The sequence below is a fragment of the Acanthochromis polyacanthus genome, chromosome 9 (assembly GCF_021347895.1).
Source record: "Acanthochromis polyacanthus isolate Apoly-LR-REF ecotype Palm Island chromosome 9, KAUST_Apoly_ChrSc, whole genome shotgun sequence".
In the NCBI taxonomy this organism is placed as follows: Eukaryota; Metazoa; Chordata; class Actinopteri; family Pomacentridae; genus Acanthochromis; species Acanthochromis polyacanthus.
This window is the reverse complement of record NC_067121.1, coordinates 13,353,975-13,381,060: the sequence shown is the minus strand read 5'-3', so window position 1 is coordinate 13,381,060 and position 27,086 is coordinate 13,353,975. Positions and strand designations below refer to the sequence as shown.

Below are 27,086 nucleotides of genomic sequence, written 5' to 3'. Positions count from 1 at the left end.
CACACGGGCTGAGCGAGTGCAGACAGACAAGTTTGCAGCTATTTCCGAATTATGGGAATCATTTCGACAGAACTGTGTCACATTCTACAGACCTGGTCGGCACATCACAATCGATGAACAACTTTATCCATCAAAGACACGTTGCCCTTTTCTGCAATATATTGCTACAAAACCGGATAAATTTGGTATCAAGTTTTGGGTGGCGTGTGACTTGAAATCAAAGTATATTTGCAATGTCTTTCCATATGTTGGCAAAGAACCTGGCCGTCCCAAAGAGGAGAGACTGTCTGAGAGTGTGGTAATGAAGTTGATGGGACCATTTCTTGATCAGGGCAGAACTGTCACGACGGACAATTTTTTCACATCAATTTCACTTGCAAGAAAATTACGCAGCCGGAAAACTACCATTCTTGGGACACTCAATAAAATTCGCAGAGAAATTCCCCCTTCAGCTCGAGAGATAAAGCAAAGTGAGTTCAGCACTCAGGTGTTTTCAACAACTGATGCAACACTGACAGTGTACGCAGCCAGCCGGAAGAAGACAGTCTACGTTATGAGCAGCATGCACAGTGTGATTCAGACTGAGGACAGCCGCAAAAGAAAGCCAAGCACCATCACCCAGTACAACTCCACTAAATGCGGTGTGGACGCCATGGATCAGATGGTGCGGCAGTACAGCGTACGGGCAGGAACAAGAAGATGGCCTGTCAGTGTGTTTTATAATATGGTTGACATGGCAGCCCTGAATGCCCATGTGCTATATCAAGCCTGCACAGGAAGGACGGAAAGGCGGCCAGATTTTCTGATGCGGCTTGCCTGTGAGTTGGCTGAGTCTTATGTGACATCAAAGAAGATTGGAAAGGAAAACCATCTTCGCAAACAGGCCGCCACACCAGTGGAACCGGGCAAAAGGCAGAAGTGCCAAGTCCATCACCGGTGCAAAAAGAACCCTGCTACTGTTCGATGTGTGCATTGCTACAAGTTAACGTGTGGCAAATGCAAAAGAGAAGTGCCATGGGAGTGCCAGGTCTGCGCAGACCAGTTTTGAAAAAGTTGTGTGATGACACACACACGGTAAATGTGTAAATTGTGTAAATATTGTTTGTGCTTTCTACAGTGTTGATTCAAAAATATAAATAAACTATTAGAATAAGCATTTTTCATCCTCTTATTTTTGTGTCTCTTACTTATTTGCACTCAACAAAAAAGATAAATATGTGGTTATCCATCCTAAGCAATGCAAAATATTTACAGAAAAACCCAGGAACATTCAAGCTTTCAAGAAGAAGGGCAGAGTCAGAAGCAATGAAGTTTCAGTTGCTGTAAAAGCTAGTTCTTCCTTTTTGGCTAATTTCTCTTGGTTAGTAAGTAAGTAAAGTTTTATTTGCATAGCACCCTTCACAGTACGAGTACACAGGGTGTTTTACAACATCGGAATAAATTGAAAGCACAGTACAATACAAAAAATTTAGAATTTATGTCCAGTGCATTGTCACCAGTAAACAAGCACAGATCAACAACTATAAGGTATGGAACCTGAGTAGGGTTCAGGCTTATGCTAAGGAGGCTTGCTGAAAGATGTGTGCTGGGTAAAACCAGAAGCTGCCACATAATTAGCGTAATGATCAGTCCACATCCCAGGGCAGGAGGAGAATCCTCCCTGGGAAGGGGGAGCATATTTCCTCCCACCCCCCGCCCACACACACCGTTAACACCTTCCACTGTTCTCCCTGCAAGAAGTTGCCACATGATTAGCATAATGCACATTCCGGGGCAGACAGAGCAGGACAGGAGGATTAAATGATCCCTCTTCAGTCCTTAAAGGTAATAAAACACCAGTAGATCCCCTCGCAGTCTTCCTAGTGTTAATCTCTGGACAAATTGAGACACAGCACAATATGTCTGGGAAAGGAAACTCTCGTCAAGAACGCTCAGCTCGAGGTACTATGGGCCCTACTACTCGACAAGTTAGCGAGAGAGCTAACCCCGCATCGCCTGCTGGACTCAGCGACATTGAGGATGGCAGCTCCATCTCAGCAGTAATTGAGCTTATCGAATCCTTTCGAGCTGAAACTTGCTCGTCTTTGGACACTTTACAATTTACTGTCGATTCATATGCCTCACGTTTGGTTGTGGTTGAAACTTCACTACAAGAATGTGACGACAGGCTAACTGCTCTTGAAGCTAAAAGTGAGACATTGGAGAAATGCAACAAGTTGCTAACAGCTAAGACGGAGGACCTCGAGTCACGGAGCAGGAGACAGAATCTGCGCATACTGGGTATCCCAGAGAATTTGGAGGGATCACGAATTACGGATTTTGTGACTGACTTCTTTGCCGTGACATTGGGTATGAATATCAAAGACGGCCCAGAGGTGTTGGACCAGGCAAACTGCCTTGCCTCCCGATCAATCTCCGGCCCAAATGCCCCCCCAACACCGATGATAGTTTGGGTACATCACTTCAGAATGAAGCAGCACATCCTTCAGCTGGCTAGGGAGAAAGGCCCACTCTCGTTTCGAGGATACGCGGTACACATCTTTCCAAACTTCACAACCGACGTCGCTTCGCGGTGAGCATCTTTCACCAATATTAAGCAAAAACTCCGCGTTGCAAACATCCGATATAGTCTGCTGTTCCCAGCTCGGCTGCGGATCACATTCAATGGCAGGAGGTACAGCTTTACTACACCGGAGGATGCAGAGAAATTCTATATGGATACCATAGCCCCGGCACTCCAAGCAGGTGGAGCGCTCGATACCAACGAAAATGAAAGATGAAGACCACTTCTCCATAGCTCACTGGACCTTTTTCACACTACAGTAGCGCGGGGTGATTAACAGATTGGCTTTAGACCTTCTCGGACTTGTTCTAATGTCTTTCCGTTTTGATTACTATACTCAAGCACTGAGTGGTGAGTTCACATAACATCCCAGCTAAGTATCTGTTGTCAGATTTTATGCACAGTATGCAAATATATATGTGTGTACATGTGTATAGTTATATATGTGTAGGCTTATATTGATGTTTGTATATCTATTTACGTTGCTAAGTGGAGCACTGGTTTAGGTTAGGTAAGATGCTCAATGCATATTTTTCTAGATGTCCCGTTTGGGGGGACATCTGGGGAGTGGGAGGGGGTGTTTTCAGGTTTTGTTTTTCCCCACACTTAAGAGGTATGTATTTGTATTTGTATTTTTTGCTTTCCTCCTGGTCAGAAGGCTTGTATTGGACACTACCATGTTGACAAGGGAGTCAGGCAGATCTATTACATGTACTGAATGGAATAATGGCTGATGATACAACAATTAGAATGTGCTCTTGGAATGTCCATGGGATCTGGGACCCAATAAAACGCAAGAATATACTTAACTACTTAAAAAAGGAGACAATACAGCTCGCATTGATTCAGGAGACTCATTTAAATGATAGCGAACACTGTAAAAAATTGAAGACAGATTGGGTAGGCCAGGTCTTTTATTCCGCTTTCACTTTAAAAAGCAGGGGAGTAGCTATCCTAGTTCATAAGTTCTTCCCTTTAACCGAAGTGGAGGCCGAAGCTGACACATTAGGCAGATATGATTAAAGGGACTCTATATGGAGAACCTGTCTCCTATTTAAATGTTTATGCTCCGCCTATTCGCGCCCCAGATTTTTACACTAAAGTTTTCTCTACCTTCTCTAAGTGGATGGTCAAATCCTCTGTGATAGCTGGGGATTTTAACTGCTGTTTGAACCCACTCTTAGATAAATCCAGTTGATCATTACAGTCTAATACAGGGCTAGCCCAATCTCTACTTGGCTGCTGCAAGGACATACATTATGTTGCTGTATGGAGAACTCTTCATCCTAATGATAAGTCTTATACATTTTATTCTAAAGTTCATAAGTCATCCTCAAGAATAGATTATTTTTTCATCTCTGAATATGGCCTTCAGAAGGTGCTTTCTTGTGGGGCGCTCGTGCGCTGTGATGGAGTAGACGTGTTTTGTGGTGGCTCTGCACTCTTCTTTATATTTAATGCCTTAAAGACTGTATCCAGCTTTATTTCATCTCCGGTTAAACCACTGAAATACAGGACAACTTCTAGACCGTAGTTTTTTGCATCATGTCTCCGAAGAAAGACGACAGCCTCAAGACAGTGTCTCAGCCTAACTCATCGGCCGCTAGCAACGAGGCTATCTTAGCCGCTATTGCTAAACAAGGCGCTGAACTGGAGAAAGTTTCCTGTCTCATGGCGGATTTAAAGAAGTCCATGGAGGGTCGTCTCGACTCCATTGACTCTACCCTTTCAACATTTCAAAGGGAACACAGTGAAACTAAATGGCGTATGGATGGTATGGACAAAGCATTAACAGCAAATGACGCTAGGATATCGGCACTGGAAGCTACTTGCAACGACTTACAGGTGAAGGAGGGGCGCTCCCGCAGACTCAATATCAGGATCGTTGGTATTCAAGAGGGTCAAGAAAATGGCAATCCCTCCGAGTTTGTGTCACGTCTGATCCCCGAACTACAGTTTCAGCAAGCCGGTTATAATAGATCGTGCACACCGCTCCTTAAGACCTAAACCATCTCCTAATGAGCGTCCACGAATCATAATTGCCGAAGTACATAATGACCGTGACATGGGTAACATCTTTCGGCTCGCCCATCAACAGGCACCGCTACAATACCAGGGGCAGAGAATCTCCATTTACCTGGACTACACCACCGAGATTTTATCCCAGCGCCAGTCCTTCAACACTGTGAGGAAGAGGCTTACCGACACTGGTGCCAGGTGCAGGCTCCGCTTCCCAGCCAAACTTCAAGTCATTTACAACAACAAAACCATCATCTTCGAATCTTCAGCTGACGCCAAACGGTTTGCCAACTCTCTAATCTCTGATTAAGACACTTATCTTTTGACCGTGTTTTGTTAGCGCCCTTATGGACATTTAATATGACTCATGTAACAAAATTTTGACGTCTTCTTTCTCAAGCTTCATTAATACATTACTATTTTCGATCTTGCTATTACAGTTAAAAGAATGTAAATATACACTATTTGGTATTCTGCCAAACCATCTTGCTTGGAGTGTCTAGTAAGCTGTTCAAGTACCAATTTTTTTTTTCCTATTCTCAGACGGTTTTTCGGAGATGTTTTTTTTTTCTTTTTTTTTTACTGCGATTACCTGATAAATATCAGTGAACTGTGCTCTGAACTGTTTCTTTATGCTTTGTGAAAGTATTAATACCAGCTCTTTAAGTTGACTTATAATATTTATTTTGCGCATAATCCTTTCATCTGGTGTATATTTAATTAGTTTTGTTCAGTGACTTAATCTATTTTCATATTTTCCCTTAAGTTCTGGGACATCTTACGTCTATTATTGGCCTCTCATTTGGGTACACTTAACTATGTTTTTCTTTCTACTATGGAGGAGTTGTGGAAGTGGCTGCAGAGTTTTACACACGTGGACAAAATTGTTGGTACCCCTCAGTTAAAGAAGGAAAAACCCACAATTCTCACTGAAATCACTTGAAACTCACAAAAGTAACAATAAATAAAAATTTATTGAAAATTAAATAATCAAAAACAGCCATTACTTTTGAATTGTTGATTAACATAATTATTTAAAAAAACAAACTAATGAAACAGGCCTGGACAAAAATGATGGTACCTCTATAAAAGATTGAAAACTATTTGACCAGAGTGACATGATTAACTCAGGTGTGTCATTTAATTGACATCACAGGTGTTTCCAAACTCATAATCAGTCAGTCTGCCTATTTAAAGGGAGACAAGTAGTCACCCTGCTGTTTGGTGAAAAGGTGTGTACCACACTGAACATGGACAACAGAAAGCGAAGGAGAGAATTGTCCCAGGACATCCGAAAAAAAATTATAGACAAACATCTTAAAGGTAAAGGCTATAAGACCATCTCTAAACAGCTTGAAGTTCCTGTGACAACAGTGGCTCATATTATTCAGAAGTTCAAGACCCACGGGACAGTAGCTAACCTCCCTGGACGTGGCCGCAAGAGGAAAATTGATGACAAATTGAAGAGACGGATCGTTCGAATTGTATCCAAAGAGCCCAGAGCAACCTCCAAAGAAATTAAAGGTGAACTCCAAGGCCAAGGTACATCAGTGTCAGATCGCACCATTCGTCGTTGTTTGAGCCAAAGTGGACTTCATGGGAGACGACCAAGGAGGACACCACTGCTGAAAAAAACTCATAAAAAAGCGAGACTGGAATTTGCAAAAATGCATGTTGACAAGCCACAAAGCTTCTGGGAGAATGTCCTTTGGACAGATGAGACCAAACTGGAGCTTTTTGGTAAGGCACATCAACTCTATGTTCATAGACTCAAAAACCAAGCATACGAAGAAAAGAACACTGTCCCTACGGTGAAACATGGAGGAGGCTCAGTAATGTTTTGGGGCTGCTTTGCTGCATCTGGCACAGGGTGTCTTGAAAGTGTGCAAGGTACGATGAAATCTGAAGACTATCAAGACATTCTGGAGAGAAATGTGCTGCCTAGTGTCAGAAAGCTTGGTCTCAGTCGCAGGTCATGGGTCTTCCAACAGGACAACCATCCAAAACACACAGCCAAAAACACCCAAGAATGGCTGAGAGAAAAGCGTTGGACTATTCTAAAGTGGCCTTCTATGAGCCCAGATCTGAATCCCATTGAACATATGTGGAAGGAGCTGAAACATGCCATTTGGAGAAGACACCCATCAAACCTGAGACAACTGGAGCTGTTTGCTCATGAGGAGTGGGCCAAAATACCTGTTGACAGCTGCAGAACGCTCATTGACAAATACAGAAATCGTTTAATTGCAGTGATTGCCTCAAAAGGTTGTGCAACAAAATATTAAGTTATGGGTACCATCATTTTTGTCCAGCCCTATTTCATTAGTTTGTTTTTTTAAATAATTATGTTAATCAACAATTCAAAAGTGATGGCTGATTTTGATTATTTAATTTTCAATAAATTTTTATTTATTGTTACTTTTGTGAGTTTCAAGTGATTTCAGTGAGAATTGTGGGTTTTTCCTTCTTTAACTGAGGGGTACCAACAATTTTGTCCACGTGTGTATCTTTAGACTCTAGGGTTAGTGGGCTCCGTTACCCAGCAGCCTCCTAAGTAAGTATTGGGTTGTGCAGCCTGTTCATGTGCTTTGTTTTTGGGTCTTGTTTTTATTTGTTGTGTGTCGCACTGCCGATTGTATTGTATACCATGTCAGACCTGACCCTTTGTAACATAGACTTTAAATGCAGGATGACACATCCAGGTCAGATGTAAGTCCCATCACCATATCTTCTTGGAACTGTAGAGGCCTTGGAAGTGCTGTTAAGAGAGCTAAGGTATTTACACACTTAAAATCAATGTCATCAGATATAATCTTCCTTCAGGAAACCCACATTAGACCAGTAGAACAGAGGAAGTTAAGGTCTATTTGGATATCACAGGTATACCAATCAACATTTTCTTCTAAAGCCAGAGGGGTTGCCATACTCATTCGTAAAACGATCCCATTTGTGTTTAAATCTGTGACTTGTGATCTAAACGGGAGGTTTCTTCTTGTTTCCGGTACAGTAAATTCTTACGAATTAGTTCTTTTAAACATTTATGCGCCTAACTTTGATAACCCAGACTTTTTTCACAGAGTCTTCAATCTTATATCAAACTATAATAATTACTATATCATCATTGGCGGTGACTTAAACCCGAAGCTAGACAGATCTTCATCTAAAATTGCTGCTACTTTAAAGTCCACTCAGATTCTTAATAATCTTATGGAAACTCACGACCTGGTTGATGTTTGGAGGCACCAGCACCCTTTAGACAAACAGTGTTCTTTCTTTTCTGTTGTTCACAATAGTTTCTCCAGATTGGATTATTTCTTAATCAGTTCTAACCTCATCCCAAATGTTGTTGGTTCATCCCATTGTGGCATATTAATTTCAGACCATGCTCCACTTATCATTAAAATTAATTTTGATCAGCCCCTATGAACATATAACTGGAAATTTAACCCTTCACTTGTTTTATATAAAAGCTTCTGTGTATACATGAAAGCTAAAATTTCTGATTTTTTCCAGACTAATGATAATAACGCTGTCTCAGACTCATTACTCTGGGAGACCTTTAAAGTTGTAAAAAGGGGTAACATAATCTCTTACCAATCATCAAAAAGAAAGCAAGCCCGGAGCCGTCTTTCTGCCATTGAGTCAGAATTATCCACCTTAGAAGATTCATACCGGCAATCTAAAGTGTCAGACACCCTTGATTCTATTTTAAAAATCAAAATGGAATACAATGAAATTCTTGGGGACCAGATTAGGATCCAAATTCAAAAACTTAAACAGAGGCACTTTGAGTTAGGGGATAAGGCCGATAAGTTATTGTCAAGGCAACTAAAAGCTGTACAAGCTGAAAGAGCAATTCATAAAATATCCTCTTCTACTAGAGAACTAATAACCAGTCCAAAGCTAATTAATGACATATTTGCTGAACATTTCAGCCAGTTGTACTCCTCTCAGTCAAATGCAACGGATAGTGATGTTGCAGATTTTCTCAATACATTGGAAATACCGATCCTTCAAGAGGCTGCCAGGCAGGAATTGGATGCAGATTTTACAGTAGAGGAAATTAAGATGGATATTTGTTCATTCCCTAATGGGAAGGCATGTGGCCAAATGGCTTTGGAAGGTCTGATGGACATTTCATTTGCCCAATGGTCAGATAAAGGTTTGACAACAATTAAAGATCTATACATTAACAACCGCTTTGCATCTTTTGATCATCTGCAGTTGAAATTTAATTTGTCACCAGGGCATTTTTTCGTTACCTCCAGATAAGAAATTTTATTAGATGCACCATTCCTCAGTTTGACACGATGAACAGCACAATTTTAATGATCTTATGAAAAAATCTCCCACCTCAAAACAGTCGATAAAAACTTGGTCAAATTCTTTTCTACTGCAGCCCCATCTTTTCTCTTAAAGGATGCCTGGATGAAAGATATTGGTGCTAACATCTCAGATGATTTATGGGTAAAAGGATTGCAGGTAATAAAAAACTGTTCAATTAATGTTAGACTTCAACTGATTCAGTTTAAAGTCATTCACCGCTTGCACTATTCTAAGACCAAATTAAATAAAATGTACCCCAGTGTATCTGCTAGATGTAAAACTGCAGATGGGACTTTGGCTCATCTGTTCTGGTCATGTCCCCTACTTCAAAGTTTTTGGAAAGACATTTTCAACTATACAGTGTCATATATATATAAAAAAACTCTTTGTTCTGATTGTCTTGTTGTTATTTTGGGCTGTTCTGCACACTCGGTAACCCTTCCTCCAGCCCTTCAACAAGCTTTAAGTTTTGGCCTGGTTATAGCAAAGAGAGCAATTCTGAGAGAGTGGAAATCAGCTACACCTCCTTGCTTTAATGCCTGGCTAAATGACGTGGTTTCTTGCCTATACTTAGAGGAGATACGATACTCTTTGTCTAACTCACAACCTAAGTTTCAGAAGATCTGGGGACCCTTTATTGATTATATAAAGAAGGAAAAAATAAACTGTTGACTGCACAGGTATGTCTTCCTACATACTGTACCTCTGTAACTTATATTTTGTTTTCAGTTTGGAATGGCTATATTCCTCCTCATTCATTGTCCTTAACACAAATCTGCCTGGAATCAATCTTCTGGACTTTACACCTGGATCCTCAACGTATTCTAAGACATATAATATTTTATTGTCATCCCCTATGAACTCTGTTTTTGGTCTGGCATGAACTCTGGCCTTCTGGCCTTCCTTTACTGTACTGTGTGGCAGTGCGTATATATATATGTATATGTATTTTTTTGTTTGTTTGTTTGTTTTGTTCGTTTGTTTGTTCGTTTGATATTGTATGTCTCTTGTTCTGTAAAACAAAAAGCTCATAAATAAAATTCAAAAAAAAAAAAAAGAAGGTGCTTTCTTGCTCCATTGGTAATATTCTTATTAGTGATCACACGCCAGTGTTTCTGGTCTTATCCAGCAGAGTACAACGCCCTAGGATGCAGTGGCGATTCCCAAATCATCTTTTTAAAAACCCGGACTTTAAACGATATTTTACAGAACAGTTCAATTACTTTATTACAGAGAACAATACCCCTGACATATCCCCAAACCTTCTGTGGGAGACTGCCAAAGCAGTTATTCATGGATTTGCAATTTCTTTCTCCACTAATCTTAAGAAAAAGCAGAGAGCTGTGGAAATAATTAGTGACTAGTCAGTTTTCAGGCTATAAGATTAATTGTTCTAAATCTGAGGCAATGCCCCTGACCCCCGACCTGCCCTGGTCTCCCACTTGCTCTGCCCCTTTTCGTTGGTCCCCATCTGGATTTGTCTATTTAGGAATAAAAGTCACCTCATCAATTTATGGCCTGTACAAAGCAAATTTTGTACCAACCCCCGTCGGACATTACAGGGCGGAACGAATATTCGGATATTCATCTTTAATAGGGCCCGAATATCCGGAGACCAGAAACCACTATTCGGGCCAGCCCTAGACCCCAAACACACCTCCAGGCTTTGTAAGAGTTATTTGACCAAGAAGGAGAGTGATGGAGTGCTGCGTCAGATAACCAGGCCTCCACAGTCACCAGACCTAAACCCAATCCAGAAGGTTTGGGATGAGATGCAGTGTTTGCAGGCAATCAGGAGGCAAAACTGATTCTTAAACCAAGGAGTTTATTAAAGAAACACAAGACACCCGCTGGATAAACAAAAGCACACCAAACTCCATACAGAAATCGACGAAACCAAGAATACACAACAAAACTGGCCACTACATGGGCTAAGACCTAACACAAAAGCAAACGGCTTGACTCACACTCAAAAAAGTCCAAACAGGGATGCAGCAGATCGGTTCAGAGGCCATCAGTCTGTGTCGGCATACGCCGGAGCTGCTGACAGGCGGCTGCTAAGTGCAGCGGAGAAGGAGGGGCTGCAGGAGTGCAGTGGAGATCGCTGCACTCCTGCAGCCGAAGCCAAGGCAGGGACACAGGGGGCAAGCTCCGGGATTGAGCCAGGCAGGACTGAGCAGGCAGGGGGGAGTCCGGAGACTAAGTAGACCTGGGCGAAGCGGCTGGCAGGGAGCCAGCAGAGGCAATGAACCAGTGGTGGCTGCTGGGGCAAATCTGGTTTTCACTGCCACTGACTAATGATCCGGCACAGCTGCGTTCCGTCAGCAGCTGTGTCCCATTGGCCTGGATCGTCAGAGGGCCAAGGGCACAGCACAGAGAAGGGAGGGATCATGACATATTGTTAGGGTCTCCTTAGGTGTAGGCACAAAAATCACTTGGTTAGTTTTATGGAAAGCTTGTGGTTTGGGCTAAAATGATCACTTTTATTATGGTATCATGGTCATCATGGCAACAATAATAAGTCAAAGCAGCAACGTGACTTCAGAACATTGGGCTGTGTTGTCGGGGTAATGGGCTGTCAGGGCATTCGTATTAAGCCTGTTGAATGATACGGCTAGAAAAATGTTTCTTACCGCATGCTGCTACGCATGTCATTCATTTCAGTATTCTCCGAAATTTCCTTCTTCTTCTTGATCAGATTTTGCGGTTTCTGCCTGTTGTGGTCTGTAGGCCTGTTGTGTATAGGCCTAAAATACTGTCAATAATTTCCACCTCAGCCTCCATAGTCCAACTGGGATGGAGGTGGAAAATGGTGCACAATAAAAACAAGTACAACTAAAATACCCCCCCAATCACTGAGATGCAGATTTGCACGGACTAGTATTCAGTATCACAGGACGTCGGTGTTTGGTGAAATATGGTACGTAATTTGTGGTGGAATATTTACTTTACAAATGACAGGCATGGCGCATTCGTACTGGATTAAGATCACAGACATTCTCCACAGTTATTACAAATCACTATTGGTCCCGAGGTAATACTAATCTCGTGCAAATAGAACACTAATAAGTCTACCTTTTCTCTAGTAAGTCGCTGCCCTATTTTCCCAGATGACACTCCTCTGACTTTGACATGATGCTTGGGTGCTTGACGTGATGCCACTTTCAAGGCAGAGCTCTCCTGAGTAATTAATCTCGCATTTGATTCTTTAATTAATGAAGTGGTGTCCTCTGGGACCCTTTGAACCTGCAAAAACTCATGTAAAATCAACATTTTGCCTGCATTAACCATGTTTTTAACTACAAACTCAGAATTCAATTTTTCTGATTCTAATTTTAATCACTGAGTTTTTTTCTTAGACTTCTGTTTTATTCTTTGTACTTACTATCTTCTATAGCATTTTCTGAGAGAGCTCATCATTTGTGAAAATAGTGGTCCTCCCTTTACTTTTCATTCCTAATTAGACTAGCCTAATTTAACTTAAGCTGTGGAATAAACCCTGACAGTAAAAATATATCTCGAAAATATTAGATGCATAATATCCTTTCCCAAGCATTTGGTTTTGTAAGAGTTTATAGAGTTTATGGGTCTCATTTTGTTCTTTTTTGTGTCTTGTACTATAACCTTTTCCCTTTCTTTTTTCAGGACTTTGTGGAGTAATAGAACAAAAGGATGAGGGAGGGCAGCAGCCAGATTCCGCCTGTGGAGCTCAGACCCAACCTGGACATGCTGGACTCTGCGAGTATGATGGCTTTCTTACAGGGTTATTTGCTCTTACCATCCACCACAGGTTTGCTGTGGAGGCTTAACAGAAAACCACTTTTAGCCAAGAAATGACCAACAACTCACCTAAGTAACTTCCAGCTAGATACTGAATGTCGAGGAATCCCAGCAATACACCTGCCCAATGTGCCAAATGATGTGACAACAACAAATAGTTGTTGCGAAAGGCAAAGAACAGACATACAGATTCCTTCATTTATTAGTGAAATGACATATAGCCAACAGACTAGCTACATCACTATATTAGAATTGGTTTAAACTAGCTACTTGGTACTCTGGACCTTTAAAAGAGCATACAAATTCATCACAGAAAACAACCTGCATCAAAAGCTGGTGAAATCTGTGTGAGATCCAAACCTGTTGTGTTAGTAGCCCAGCATTTAACCTGTCAGGATTGACTAGCATCTTTAGTGCCATCACTGTGTAGTCTTGTGTGAACTATTACAAATACATGAAAGGAAGCACCAGCACCAATAAAAAAGCATGCACTCCACTGGAAGTTTCCCCCTTTTTTGTTGCTTTTTAGCAAGGAATCATTTTCAATTGGGCATTTTGACAAAAAAAATGTACTAAGAAAAAGATTCTTTCATGTAAAAATGAAAAACAGAATTCTACAAATATCAATAAATTTAAAATATAAATTGTAAAATAGGATTTTGCTCTCTTCAGAGTGATTCATCTAATTCGAAATAGATGCTAAGCTGACGACACCAAACACTGCACATCCTCACAAACACCCCATTCCCACTGTGAAGTATGGTTTGGCAAAATCATGATGTCGGGATGAGAACTGAGACTCTGGAAAATATCTGCTTGCCAGCAAGACAATAACCCAAAGCATTTAGTCAAAAGGAATTTTTTCATGGTAAATGTTCTTGAGCGGCCGAGTCAGAGACAAGACCTCAGTCCAACTGGAAATTTCTGGTTGGTCTCAAAAGTGCAGTTCACTCATGATCCTTGTGTAATACAGAACTTGAGCACTTAAAAGAACAATAGGGTGAAATGTCAATGTCCAGATATGCAAGGCTCATTGAGCTCTATCCATGCAGACTCAGTGTTGTAACTGCAGTCAAAGGTGCATCTGCTAAGTATTGACTTCCATCACCCTGGACAAGCCACCAGTCTATCACAGGGCTACATAGGAAGACAGACAGCCAAGTACACTCACATTCACTCATGCAAACTCAGAATGCAGAAAGACCGTAGGCCCAGGATGGATCTTCTAGCTGTGAGGCGATGGTGCACCATACAACCCTAAGCATTGACTTGAAGGGAGTAATACTTATTTGAATTTTTCTGCTTTTAATCAATTCACTTGGCTTTGTAGAAAACTCTTTTCACATGACATGACCTTTTTGTAGGTTCTTTTTTTTTTAGAAAAAAAAAAAAAATTATATGGACTACGATTCAATGTTGAAAAATTGTAAAAGGTAAAAACTTCCAAGGAGGGGTTAATACTTTTTACAGTCACTGTAATTAGACAGAAGATGAATGTGCTGAATGATCTTACAGTATGTGAGATGTTTGCATATCCTGTGAAAATCATAGCCAAAGCTACAAAAAAAATGAACTAGGCTGTAAAATAAATCACAATTTTCCATTAACAGGTAGCATCATAGAATCTCATGCTGTCTTTTCAACCGTTACACTGCTGTATGACAATGCTAACGGCTTGCTGTACCGATATCCAGGAAGCATTACCGGGAGTATCTGGTCAGCTTGATCAACAGTTATTCCATTGACCCTGCCCCCCTCTACAGCTCAACTGAGCTGCTGCTGGCTTGCAGGAGATACAAAGTGGATGATGCCCACAGAGACGGAGAGGACGCTTTCACCTACTACTGCAGACTGCTCGAAGTAAGTGTGTATACATATGTATGACTGATGTGATCTTATGTTTTTGACAATGCTAGACACCTCTTGTTCAGATGTACACATTTTTTTGTCGTGTGTCAAGTACAAATGGTGTTGTTCAGATTATGTCCCAGTATTGTGTATTTGCGTTAAAATAGCACAGTACCCACTGTCAAACATGATATACATCATGTATATTATACAGTTCCCTTTGCTTTTCACATCATAGATGTTGGTCGCCGTTCATCCAAACAACTTCCACCTTGACATTGTACTTCCTTGGGTTTCAAGAAGATTGAATGTATAGTTGATATAGTTGTAAAGAAAAGACACAAATTTCTTCATTTAATAATATCTCAACATTTGTTTAATGGATTATGATACAATTTGGCTCAAACATTTATATTCGTCTCAGGATTATTCATTTTCACTTGACGATGATCAGCAGATTTTAAAGCTACCTGTTCATACATATGTTGAGATTTATGCTGAAATTTCCCAGAGGGCCTTAGCAAAAGTTTACAAAGTCTTACACTTTGAGCCCCCACTCAGATAAAAACAATGGATGTGCAGACAGCTATCACGCTAATGCTGAAGAAAACTTGTACAGTGATTCTCTGGCAAGTTAAGGAGTTAAGAGGCAATTATGGATATTGATCTATGATTACAATCAGGGGTGAAAGTAGTTTTAAATTCTTGCCGGTACTATTACCAAAACCCTCGTCTCGCTCTAACTTAATGCATTTTTAAATACTACTTGCTATTGGCTGCTATTGTCCATAGCATTCGCTGTGTTGCGGACAGTAGACACACATGCGCACTCACGCACTGCCGAGTGAATGGTCGATAGCAGGCAGCCGGGCAGCGTACCCATAGATACCGGTGGAAGAGCGGCGTACCGCCACCAGATCTTTTGCCGGTACACAGTACCAGACCGTTCCGGCTTACTTTCACCCCTGACTACCATACAGTGATATCTTTGGAAGGTGTAAGTCTAACTCATTGCCTCCATGAGCTGTGTGTCACAGTTCCTGCTGCACTTCCAGCTGTTGTGTTTTTGTTATTAGAGACCAAACTATAAGTAGCTTCATGTCAGTTATTATAGTATGATCGCAATTATCATAGTTATTATACTAACCCTGCTACTGATTTTAGAACACTTCTTCTCATTCATCATTTTTGCATCATCATTATTTCCATCCCATTACACCTGATTCAATCTATAATACTTTTTAAGGTTTTTAAGGTTTACATATGTAATGGAGAAATCCCAAATATTAGAGCCATTGGGAGATGATTTACCAAATTACAAAAGTACAGAAATACATCCATCACTGCTTAATTCTCTGTGGGATCTCTGTAGGAGTCTATCCCAGGGACACACCCTGACCAGACACAATGACCAGCATGAGTGCACCTCAGGGGATAATCCTGTCTCCCTTTCTGTTTACTCTGTACACCTCTGACTTCGGATACATCTCACAGTTCCACCATCAGCAGAAGTTTTTGATGACTCTGCTTTGGTGGGCTGTATCAGCAGGGGACAAGATTCAAAGTACAGGAGTGTGGTAGACAGGTTTGTGGAGTGTTAAAAAGAGTGTTGGATTTCAGGAGCTACAGGATTAATCCAGACCACATCATCCTTAAGGGAACAGAGGTGGATTTTGTTGAAAATTATTTGCACCTCAGTGTCCACATAGATATTAAGCTGGACAGGACTAATAATATGGAGGCTTTGTACAAGAAAGTTCAGACCCGTTTTTTCTCACTATACTGAGATCTTTCAGCATATGCAGATCCATGCTGCAGATGTTTATTATCATTTGTCATCTTCTGTGCTGTAGTGTGCAGGCAGCCAATGCTAACAGATTTACTATGTCTCCCATCATTTTATTTCCTCTGTGGAAAAAGTCAGGTTCCTTCCAATTTGGTACACATTCATCGCTCACATTAAACCTAACTCCATTTGTCTTGGGTTTCACACATCTTATTCTACTTTCATTATCTTTATCTTGCTTCAACTTAATTTTTCAATTTTGTCTCAGCTAAAGCTAAGTTTTATGTATGGCTATTACTACCCCACACTTGATTTAGACTAGGAGCTATGAAATATCTGGCCGTGAGTTATGTTCAACAGTCGGCCCTAAAAAACACTTCCAGATTCCTCTCCTCAGGATAAAAATCTGTCATTAATAGCAGAGCCCTTTAAATCCATTCATTGTCTATATACCGCGTAATCCTCTCTCGGGTCACAGGGGGTGGAGCCTATCCCAGGTGACCTAGGGCGAAGACAGGGGACACCCTGGACAAGTCACCAGCCAAATGTATTATTTAGCTTCCCTGTGGCTCACATATGTGGAATTTCTCCATCATACTAATTCGTCTTCCACCTACAGAAAGAAAAAAATCACAATGTTGAGGTGGGAACGTTTAGAAAAAAACTGTGTGAATTTATATGGAAAATATTTCATTTTGATACAGTAATATTTCCCTGTGGTTTCCCTTCAGAAACTCATGGATGAAGTGCCACTTGGTGAAAAGGTGCCACGCAAGAAATAATAAATGCCTCACTTCCTGTTTCCTGCTGCTGCAAGTATGTTAATCTTTCAACTTAAAACCCAGCAGCACAAGACAAGATAGCAATGATACCCCTCCAGGTTTTGTATTTATTAATGTTAGCTAATATTTCTCTGCCTGAGTATTTTTGGTTTCACTTGATCAGTGACTCACTGTCAAATGAGATATGTATAGACTGTGGTAGCAGCTCTGATAAAAAGTAAACTAAAAAAATGTAGTTTTTAAACATAATGAGGCTTTGCTGTTACCTTTTTCTCAAATTATGAGCCAGTGTTTTAAAATAGAACCTTTTCCAGCAACCATCACTCCTGTGTTCTAAAAGTACATTGTGTTAGCTACTCGCATTGAAAGGCTAATTGATGACTAGGAAAGCCTTGTGCAATTATATTAGCACATGAATAAAAATAGTGTGAGTTTTCATGGAAAGCATGAAATTGCCTGTTCTTGAGATCAATTTGGTCAGAAATGTGCACTTTGAATAATCTGGGAAATCAGTACGAGTCAGTACAGTTCAACGATTAGTCCAACTGGTTTGTAGCTGTTGTTTAAATCTTGATGCTAATATCAGGGAAAGTATTGAGGTGGCAAGTAACTGTGGTAATAAATGAAAATGTTTTCTGTCGTTGTACACTCTTTATTTTTGCCCCTGTTAAGATCTTGTAGGCACGGTCATGGATGCGATTGGTCAGTGGTTGGGCTGTTGACAGAATTTGATCTCATCAATTGAGCTGGAGCAGATTTGCATTGCAGCAGCTAACCAGGAAGCCTAAGTTAAATGTAAAATATCTGCCAAACTCACTAGTTTCACTTCAAGAAACAGTGACACCACAATACTTGCAGCAGTCCAAAAATTACATTGCCATGAATTTTGCCTGTAATGCACATTTATCACCATTTTGTTTTATTGACAATGACACAGCAGATCAACTATTATACTAATAAAGTCACAGTCTCTCACATGCAAAGTATTGATATACAAAAAGTATGAACGTGGCACCAGGGTTGAACGGCTCTTTTCTGCCTGCTCAAAGTAAACTCTCTTTCAAAGACAAAGGACTTACACATTTTTAACAAGATACTGCCAAATGGCTTCTTGTGGGAGGTGTCCATGTTGTGCAGGTAGAGATTAAAATAACTTCAGTAATAACAACCTCATCAGGAAAATGCTTGCAAAGTATTAAAATAAGTAACATTGTCCTTTTCTTATACATGTCTACAGTATAAAATCTGACTTATTTTTGCAACCAGAGGACTCTGACCCCTGCTTGCTGTCAGAAAGAATGCTGATTTGGAGACATTTCTGCTTTGGCTTTACTTTCCAGACTCCAAGACTATGTTTATCTTTACATACAGTATATGCTCTAAACTAGTCATCTAAAGCAGTAGGCCTGTGCTCATTAGTACACAGCTAAAGGGAGATTTAAGATTGTTTTTGTTGTCTTGTTTCAGGGTTTTCTTTACAGCATTTTTTTCTTATGTTGCAGCCACTTTTTTGTGCTAATTGCAAATTATGTCTTCAGTTTTCTAAAATACTGAAGTGAGGTAAATCAATCCTTTTGCTTCTGAGTTGGTGTGTAATAACATTTTGAATAATTTTGAGATGTATTGCAATTAGTTAAATGATGAATAGGTGTGAGCAAATGAAGGTGTGGGACTGAGTTTTGTTTGTACAAACAAAAAAATGTTTAAATGCGTATGTATACAGTCTTTGACCTTTCATTAGATCACTCTTTAGAATTTCAAATGTTTTGTGATTCAGTTTTGAGTGACAATAAACCATCCAAATGAAGGCAACAGAATCAGCGATTGCTGTGTTGTGATTTGGACTGCTAGGAACATGTGAGTCAAGAAACGGAGGCCTGATAAGGTGAAATAGTGGGAAATAAGATAAATAAGAAAAGGCCATTACATTTTACATTATGAAATCCTGGTGGCTACATAAAGTTTGAAGACCATAATACACACACAAATCATGCTTTTCTGTTCTGGAAACTTTTTAGAGATTAAAACACTTGTGTCTGAAAACAATGAGCTCACAGCAGTATAAACTAGATTGTCTGTGTAGTTCTATATAAGAACCAGGGTGTCACAAAAACGCCTTCATCATGTATGTGCTTTCTGTACATTTGCACAAGAAGTAGTGAGTTGTTCAGTCAGTGAAACCCCAGGTCTGTATGCTGCTGTTAGCACACACATACAAACGTTCTTCTGCCAGTTGGTCTAAAAAAGGTTTTGACTAGAGGGTAGTTTATGTTCAACACCAAAGTGATTTTTATTGGCAATGTCTCGCATGTCCAGACCTTGGACACATCATAGTTTTCACAGATGTCATAACTTCAGATGAGGTATTTACTAAAACAGCAATGACTCAACATCAAAACAAGAGTCGGTTTAAGAACATGTCTGTATTGTAGGACCTGTTTGAGCATGACTACTTATTTATGCCAGTCCCCTGTCTCTACACCCTGTCTATTCTCTGCTGCTTGGGTTTGTGATGCGACTGGTGAAGGATTCAGCAGGTCAATGATCTGTCCTTCCCTGAGCTTCAGAACTGCCTGCTTCAGATTCCAACTGCAGAGAGGGACAAACACACATCAGGAATGGTGCAAACCAACTGGCAATGCTGTATTAGAAGCTATGAGTGTATCAGATTTTCACATATCCCAGGGTTGTCCGTGATATATGGAAATAAAAGGCTGAAAAATCTAATTTTCTGTGTGGTGTTGTTACAATACATCACTTGTGTTAATATGCACCGTTTTAAAGAGGATCAAATGATTACTTGTCAATATGTGCCAATAAAGCAAATTTCCACGAGACATACTTTCTCACGTGTGTTTCATACTGATGCTGAGGGAGAAGCTTTTCATACAGTATAAAACAGCAGTATGACACAAGCACTGACCACACAGGCGGGAAAAGCCAATTACAATCTCCATAAAATACCAAATTCTTTAAGTATTGGCTGCCACACTAATGACAGTATGCCACATCAATCTGCTGAACAAAGATGTTAACATGTCACACTCTATTTCTATGAAAATCGAGCCACAGTTATTTATGTAATACACAGCTGTTACAATAAACTGAACAAAAATCAATTTCTACCATCATCTGCAGTGTACTCACCTGTTGGTATCGGGGTCTCTAAATGAAGTAGTATACAAATAGCCCCCAGTTTTTGACCCAGTTACAGGGATCTTTATCTGCAACACAATGCAAGGGGGAAACTAGTTTAGTTGCCTATACACAATGACAGACATGTACACATTTGAGGTTAGCGAGGTAACTTCTGGTTTAATTCTTGGTTTTTGGTACTAAAATGGTGGTTCACATCTTACCACAGCATATGTCCACAGTAACTTGTCATACACCTACCCTGCTCCAGACCAGGCTATGTTTAAGATCAGTGCATTCAAATATCCTGCATACGGACCAATAACCTTTCATGGGAAATGTCATCAGCATGTATAAAAGACTTTCCAGAGCTTGTTACGCAGATAGTGAGGGGGGAAGATAAGAGGTTTTTTGTTGGGTTTTTTTAAACTGCAAGTGATTTCTATCTTCCTTTGTAGAGTGATATAATAGTGAAACAGAAATTGATTATAACATTGAAATCAAAACATTGAAATTTAACTTTGGTCATATTCTGGGTGTTTAATCTTTTAATCTACATGAAGAACATTAGTATTACAACTTAAAAAATATCTTTCTCTGGTCTGTTATGTTGGGGTTTTGAATTGGTGTGTGGTGGAGTCAGCGTTTTTTGAGCCACTTGGTTGTATTGCAGGTTTTGACACTTCCAGGTTGGCTTCACTTTTCAGGGCCGATTGCTATGTCCATCTTTCTTATACATTCTATGGTGGTAATGCAGAAAAACACTGCCTCTACTCCAGCTACTAAGAAGACACTTATTTGAAATAGATTAGTCTATTGGTTTTTCTTACGGAAAAGATTTCATCATTATCTTTAATTTCACTAAAGTTATTTCGTCACATCCTCCATTGACAGTGTCAGATCTAAATGCTTTTCTTAAAAATCACATTTAAATGAATCAAGTTTGAAGTTTTAGAGCTCTAGCGTGCAGTTGTCACATTAGAAATAAGCATCAGAGAGTGATTTGAGTAGTAAAATAAATATAAATGTTTTAACCTACATGATCAACAGTCTTCTACCAACATTCCTCTAGGTAGGATAATACATTTTTATATTTACTGTACAAACTGAACGACAACATTTGATGATTTTCTAAAACACAGTACCTGTGCAGTGTGTTGAGCTATACGGTTGTTTCTGTCAGTCAGATGGATGTTATGAACTTTTAAAGGTGGAGCCCCCAGACTTTCCATGGCAAATGGACATGATTCCAGCTCCTGCAAAGCCAGTTTATGGTAGCCTGACTCAGCAATTTTTTCTAATTGTACAAGAGACAGAAAGGTACAAGGGTGTGAACAAAATGTTACTTTATTGTGTTTTGCCCACAAAAAAAATGTTGCTTTAACAACCTTTTTTCAGCACCTCAATATGCAGAAGCAACTAAGCCACAACTGGTGTGGCTCATGACAACATCACTGCATTAGCTACTCAGGCTGTGTTGACATTGTACCAAAAGCATTTTAACCATAGATACAAGGGTCGGAGGCTAAAGGAGCAGCAGGACAGGGCTGCTGCCATCATCCAGCGGTGCTACAGGAACATTAGAAATAACAGTACGCTCTCTACAAGATGACAACAGTAAGCAAATGAACTCAAAAATCAATATAGAGTAAATATGTCAGTTGAGCTGTAAGCAAGACACATGGAAATACAGAGCTATTTTCAAATCTATAAAGCTCCACTTTTTCCAAAAGCACAGATAAAGCTCACATTCACTTCATATACAGACTAGAAACAAAGCCACAAACTATAGCAAGAAAAAAACAACAAAAAAACACAAATGGGTTCAAAGAACTACATGTACACACCAGAGACAGATGATGAACATAGGGAAGAATTCAGGTAGGACAACAGGAGGTCTAATAGGAGGGTAGAAAAACAGGACAAAGTGACAAAGGAAGAAACAAAAGACACATGGTTCACACAGATGAAAAATGTAGTATCTGATCTGAGACATGCATTACTTTAGTAGAATGTAATCTGTTTTGCCTGTTCTAGTATCTGAGATGAGTAGCTTATCATGAGTTGTTTACTACAAAGGGAACTTGAAGACATAAGGTGCTCATTTCATTGGAATGTGTTTTGCAGCTCAAGAAATCTTATACTATGTTGATTTTGGGGCTCCCACTCCAGGAGCTTCATGGATGGGAGTCTATGGGGATTGGTTTGAAAACGCTCCCTGCTTCCTTATCTGGTATGGCACAAAGTCAAGGAGCTCGAATGTCCAAGATGGGGGTCTTTGAGGCCCACAGAACCCAGGGCCTTGATTGGAGGAGGTATCCTGTACTTTGACTTCTCACAGACACCAAATGTTGTAATCCTCCTTTACCAGAGGGTATAAAATGACTGTCGGCCCTTTGTCTTGCGGGATTTCTTATTTGCTCTGAAATTCTCCACCATGGTATCTGATCAGATGCTGTCCTTTTATAATAAAATATCATGTCTATCATAAAACGCAACAGTGTCACTGGACGTTTTATTCAACATCTACATATTCTTGATGTATAAGAGAAACCACGACAAAACTAAAAAGCACAATAAAAAAATGGACAGAAACACAGAAAAAAGGTGGAAGAAAAGGTACAAATAAAACAGGAAGTAAGTGGAACACAAAACCAAACCCACAACAAAAAATTTGCATTTGTTCTTACTCTGAAGTAGATAGTACATGGTGCCAACCCCTCCACCGGTCAGCACTGTGGTAAAGATGGTGAGCTGCTGCAGCTGACTGGTTGAAACCCTCATCTTTGCTTTGTTCCTGACAGAGAATGATATTAATGTTAAATACATATATATGTGGAACATTCATGTGAATTTTGTAATATGGTACTGTGAGTCTTTTCCAACAAAATGGTTTTCATAACTACAAAAAAAGAGCCCAACCCCATCAGATTTTCATGGCATTCCGGAAAACTGCCATACTGACCACCAGTAGAGTCATGGAACCATCAGGCAGCCAAACTCACCAACATACAAAAATGCAGTCATGTCTATTCCTCAAACTCCTCTCCATTCCATTCATTTATCATTCACAACTCCAATCTGTATAGCCTTTCCCTTGTAATTCCAACCTTCAAAATTTCTTTGAGAAGTTCAAATCCTTGTACAAGTCATCTCCTCAAAAAGAAGTCTCAATTCCACATGCATCAAAGCAAGCAGTCAAGGAAAGTCTCATAGAACACCAGCTCATCTCAATGCAATATTCTTAACTACCATTCCTGCCATGCTTCAGTTGGGTTGACAACAAACTCTGCTGTCAAAATGGACTGTAATAGTTCTGCAGAGACTCTTGAAAGTAAGAGGGATTAATCCAGTTGTTTTGAACAACTATATCATATTGAAGCTTCCAGCTCAAGGTTACTAGGTCTACAAGTTACCGGAGGACAAACTACACCTGCTCCTACTCTTCCATTTGTTTAGCCAATTCTGCAGCTGAACATTGAAAAAGCAGGAGGGGGAAGAAAAAAAAAACCTTAGTCCTGAATTTGCCTTGCACATCACTCCACAAGTCCACATTCATGTTGCACGGGCTCTTTCTTGAGAGGAGATGAGAGGAGATGAGATGAACTTGATTGTCACAGAGGAAATTTGGCTTAGGCTAAAACTGCTGGGTGCAGCTGTACATACATAACAAACACATAAAAAACACAAAACAACCATACATGACACATCAGTCAACAAAAAAGTGCTACAGAATTTATTGCACAGAATGAAATTGCACATGACATATGACCAAATGGCACAGGGTAATATGCAATAAAATAAAACTGAATCAGATCATAAGATTAGAGGTAAGAAATACAAAATAAAAAGTAATCTAAAAACCAAGGATATAAAACAAGAAGGTCAAAAGATAAGAGGTGTCTGCTACTCCAACCAAGGGATGCAATGGCTGTTGCTGTCTATTTAAGAGTATTATGGATGAAGGACAAATGAAAGTTTAAAATTATTATTTTTGTATCTGGTGGCTCTGAAAGCATTTGCATGCTAACAAGAGTTCATATTCTGAGTGGAGGATGTGTGTTGAGTCGCTGAGGATCATGTGTCCCTGTTTTATTTTCCATGACAATTCATCTAATCCAGTTGCTATTCTTCAACAACCACTATCGCATCACCTTTTAACAAAACCTCTTTAGATGATATTTGGGCCTACACAGAAGCTGCTTCTTCTCCCAGTTTTGCCAGCTAAATGACCTACTTTTTTGTCTGCATTTATTCTAATTCTCCACAGAAGGGGTGTCAACATTTTATGAGATTAATGCATATTTTAGTCTTGCAGCCAAATATTTTATTATTTAGTGCATGCGTGTGACCATCACAGCCCTCCCTGAAAGCTAAGCTGATATTCTTTATTAGAATTCCCTATTAAGAGCCAGGGAGGGCAGTGCTCCACCTCAGTGGTGATGTGCAGGGAAACAAAGGGTGGACAGGACGAAACAGGACGGACAGGGACAAGGACTAGCAAGCGGTGCTATTACATCTGAAGAATGTCAGGTGCTGTGTTATTCCCGACTATTAATTACCCATCAATAAAACAAACGAACAAAAAAAACAGTTAAAAAAAACAAACAAAAAACAGAAAAGCCAAACATAAATAAATAAACAGTATTGAACACCATAGTTGTGGATGTCTTGGCAGTATAGAGTGGAATAGGCCAGAAGAAGATAGTAGAGAAAGAGAGAATGGGTTTAGTGTGAGTTTAGACTCTGGAGAGAGTCTCAGCACATTCTGGTGGGTCCCATCACTGCTCAACAGCGGAACTCGACAGGAGCTGGTGAGACCTGATCAAACATGCACATGCAAGTGTGAAGGACCCCGAAGCCCTGAACCTCTATCACGGCACGGCAGGGCCAAGTTAACAAGGTGCCCCACCCTCCGGGCAGCAGGAGCCACAGGGCAGCAACCCCAGAGAGCAACCGGGGCCACCGTGTACCACACGGACCCCGAGAACAAGAGGGAGCACCTACCGACACCCACAGCACGCCAGGACCGATCCAGGCAGCCCGGGGCAAGAGGACCCATCTGCCACCCCTACCCCCAAAATTGGACTATTAGATCGATCTAGTGTAAGTAAGAGAATACAGCGTGAAAGAAGGCTGGATCATCATTATTCGGGGCGTACAGATTTGCAATTGAATATAATTTATGAAAGATTGTTGCCTGGATAATAATATATCTGCCCTCTGAGTCCGTTACTGTGCTATTTAAAGTGAATGGTAATCTCTTATGCACTAGAATGGAGACCCCTCTTTGTCTTCTGTTATAACAAGATGAAAAGATGATATCATAATTTGGATCTAATAGAGATTTTTCTTCCGATTGTAGTAAATGTGCTTCTTGGAGGAGCAAAATATCTGCTTTTAAAATAGAGACATAATTGATGATTTTAACTCTTTTGTTTGTGAGCGTATGCCATGAACATTCCAGGCTATGATATTTAACTTGAACATAGAGAGAGAAGTTCAGTCATTGAGTATGTAGCAATATAAAATAACGTCTGTGTGTGTCCTTGTGAGCTGTCTGTGAGCTGTGGGTGTTGGAGAGAGATGTATACAGCAAGACAGAATCTATATATGCATTATATAATAGCACAACATTGCCTTAAAAAATAACAACAAACACATTATAAAACATACAAGCACAATAAACATAAGGGGTACATAGGGTGTGAGAGAGAGTGTGTGAGAGGGGAGAGGGGTAAGGGGAGACATACAGAGAGGGAGATAGAGAAAAGCAGGAGGGAGTTCTCCAGTGGGGTGTGTAGATAAGAAGAGTGAGACATTTACACCTGTGATTTTTTTATTACGTTTTCTAGCATAAATTACTCAGTGATGTATTAAGCATTTAAGCCTTCTTATTATCATTATTGCGTTATTTTTTCGAAGAGCCAGGGGGTAATGGAGGGTTCCCGAAATAGCTGCCCATCTATGTACAGTTTGTCCACAGCCAGTGCAGTTCGTTTACCTTTCTGCCTGTGTTCTTTCATGAAGGGGTATAAAACTTTGCGCCTCTCGTTGATTTCCCTGAGAAACTGGTAGTTCATCCCGTACGACGTGTCTTTCAGCTCCCGTCCTTTGCTCCTTACGAGCACTTTCTGCTGGAAGTGCTCGAACTTTGCGATGATGAGACGGTGATGGTTTCCTCCTCGGGGTCCGAGCCGGTGGACGCGGTGGAAAGTGATGTTTTTAACAGTTTCAACAGCCGCTCGTCGTTGGCTTGACGAGCCAGAACACCGAAGCGGGAAGTGGTGTGACAGCTACTGAGTTAGGTTGTTTTTTCAATCTGAATAAGTCTAGGAAAAAAGGGCGATTTGTTTAATTCTGATCTAGCAGCTGGGGACCGCCATGTTGAATTTCGTCACTCTCACTGAATCTCGCGATCTCACAGCATCACAGCGTTCCCTGCATAGATACAAACACTAGATGGTTCATGAGTGCTGTCAGCCTATGAGGTGCGACGTCGCCACATGGCGGCCATCTTGGGACAGGGCTGCTCGATCACTCATAACATTAAAGTCAATGGCGCATGGATTTTAAAATCACTGTAGATTGCTCAATTTTCAACCGATTTTAGAACAGCTTGGTTTGTTATAAACGTCAGAGATGTACTTCTTTTACTGCTTACTTAAGAATAATTAAAACCATTGAACTCATATAAAAATTATATTAAGTAGATAGGTAATAAAGAAATAGCTATACACGCACAGATATTATACTGTCAATCTTTAATATTTACAATATTCAAATAGACAAAATAAATAAATGATGATGAATAAATAAGAAAAACTAATGCTAAAATGAAAAAAAA

At 40.2% G+C, this 27,086-nt stretch overlaps 2 protein-coding genes across 4 annotated transcripts in view; one reads left to right on the top strand and one right to left on the bottom strand.

Annotated features, from left to right (window-relative positions):
- Positions 1–18,921, top strand: part of LOC110971125 (E3 ubiquitin-protein ligase RNF31-like) — an 89,273-nt gene extending 70,352 nt beyond the window's left edge. For 2 of the 3 annotated variants that reach the window (XM_051953321.1, XM_051953322.1), the window contains 3 exons: positions 12,554–12,650; positions 14,383–14,548; positions 17,054–18,921. In XM_051953321.1, coding sequence (XP_051809281.1) covers positions 12,554–12,650; positions 14,383–14,548; positions 17,054–17,104 — 314 coding nt within the window. In that variant the 3' untranslated portion in view covers positions 17,105–18,921. The remainder of the gene's footprint in view (positions 1–12,553; positions 12,651–14,382; positions 14,549–17,053) is intronic. The other variant, XM_051953323.1, reaches the window with a different exon arrangement.
- A 448-nt stretch (positions 18,922–19,369) lies between these two features.
- Positions 19,370–26,628, bottom strand: LOC110970251 (cytochrome c oxidase assembly factor 1 homolog). Its single transcript, XM_022220506.2, has 5 exons — positions 26,244–26,628; positions 22,930–23,036; positions 21,385–21,536; positions 20,252–20,328; positions 19,370–19,693 (listed from the first exon to the last, which is right to left on the bottom strand). The coding sequence occupies exons 2-5, from the start codon at positions 23,021–23,023 to the stop codon at positions 19,558–19,560; spliced, it is 459 nt and encodes a 152-aa protein (XP_022076198.1). The 5' UTR covers positions 23,024–23,036; positions 26,244–26,628; the 3' UTR covers positions 19,370–19,557.
- Between the last annotated feature and the right edge of the window lie 458 nt (positions 26,629–27,086).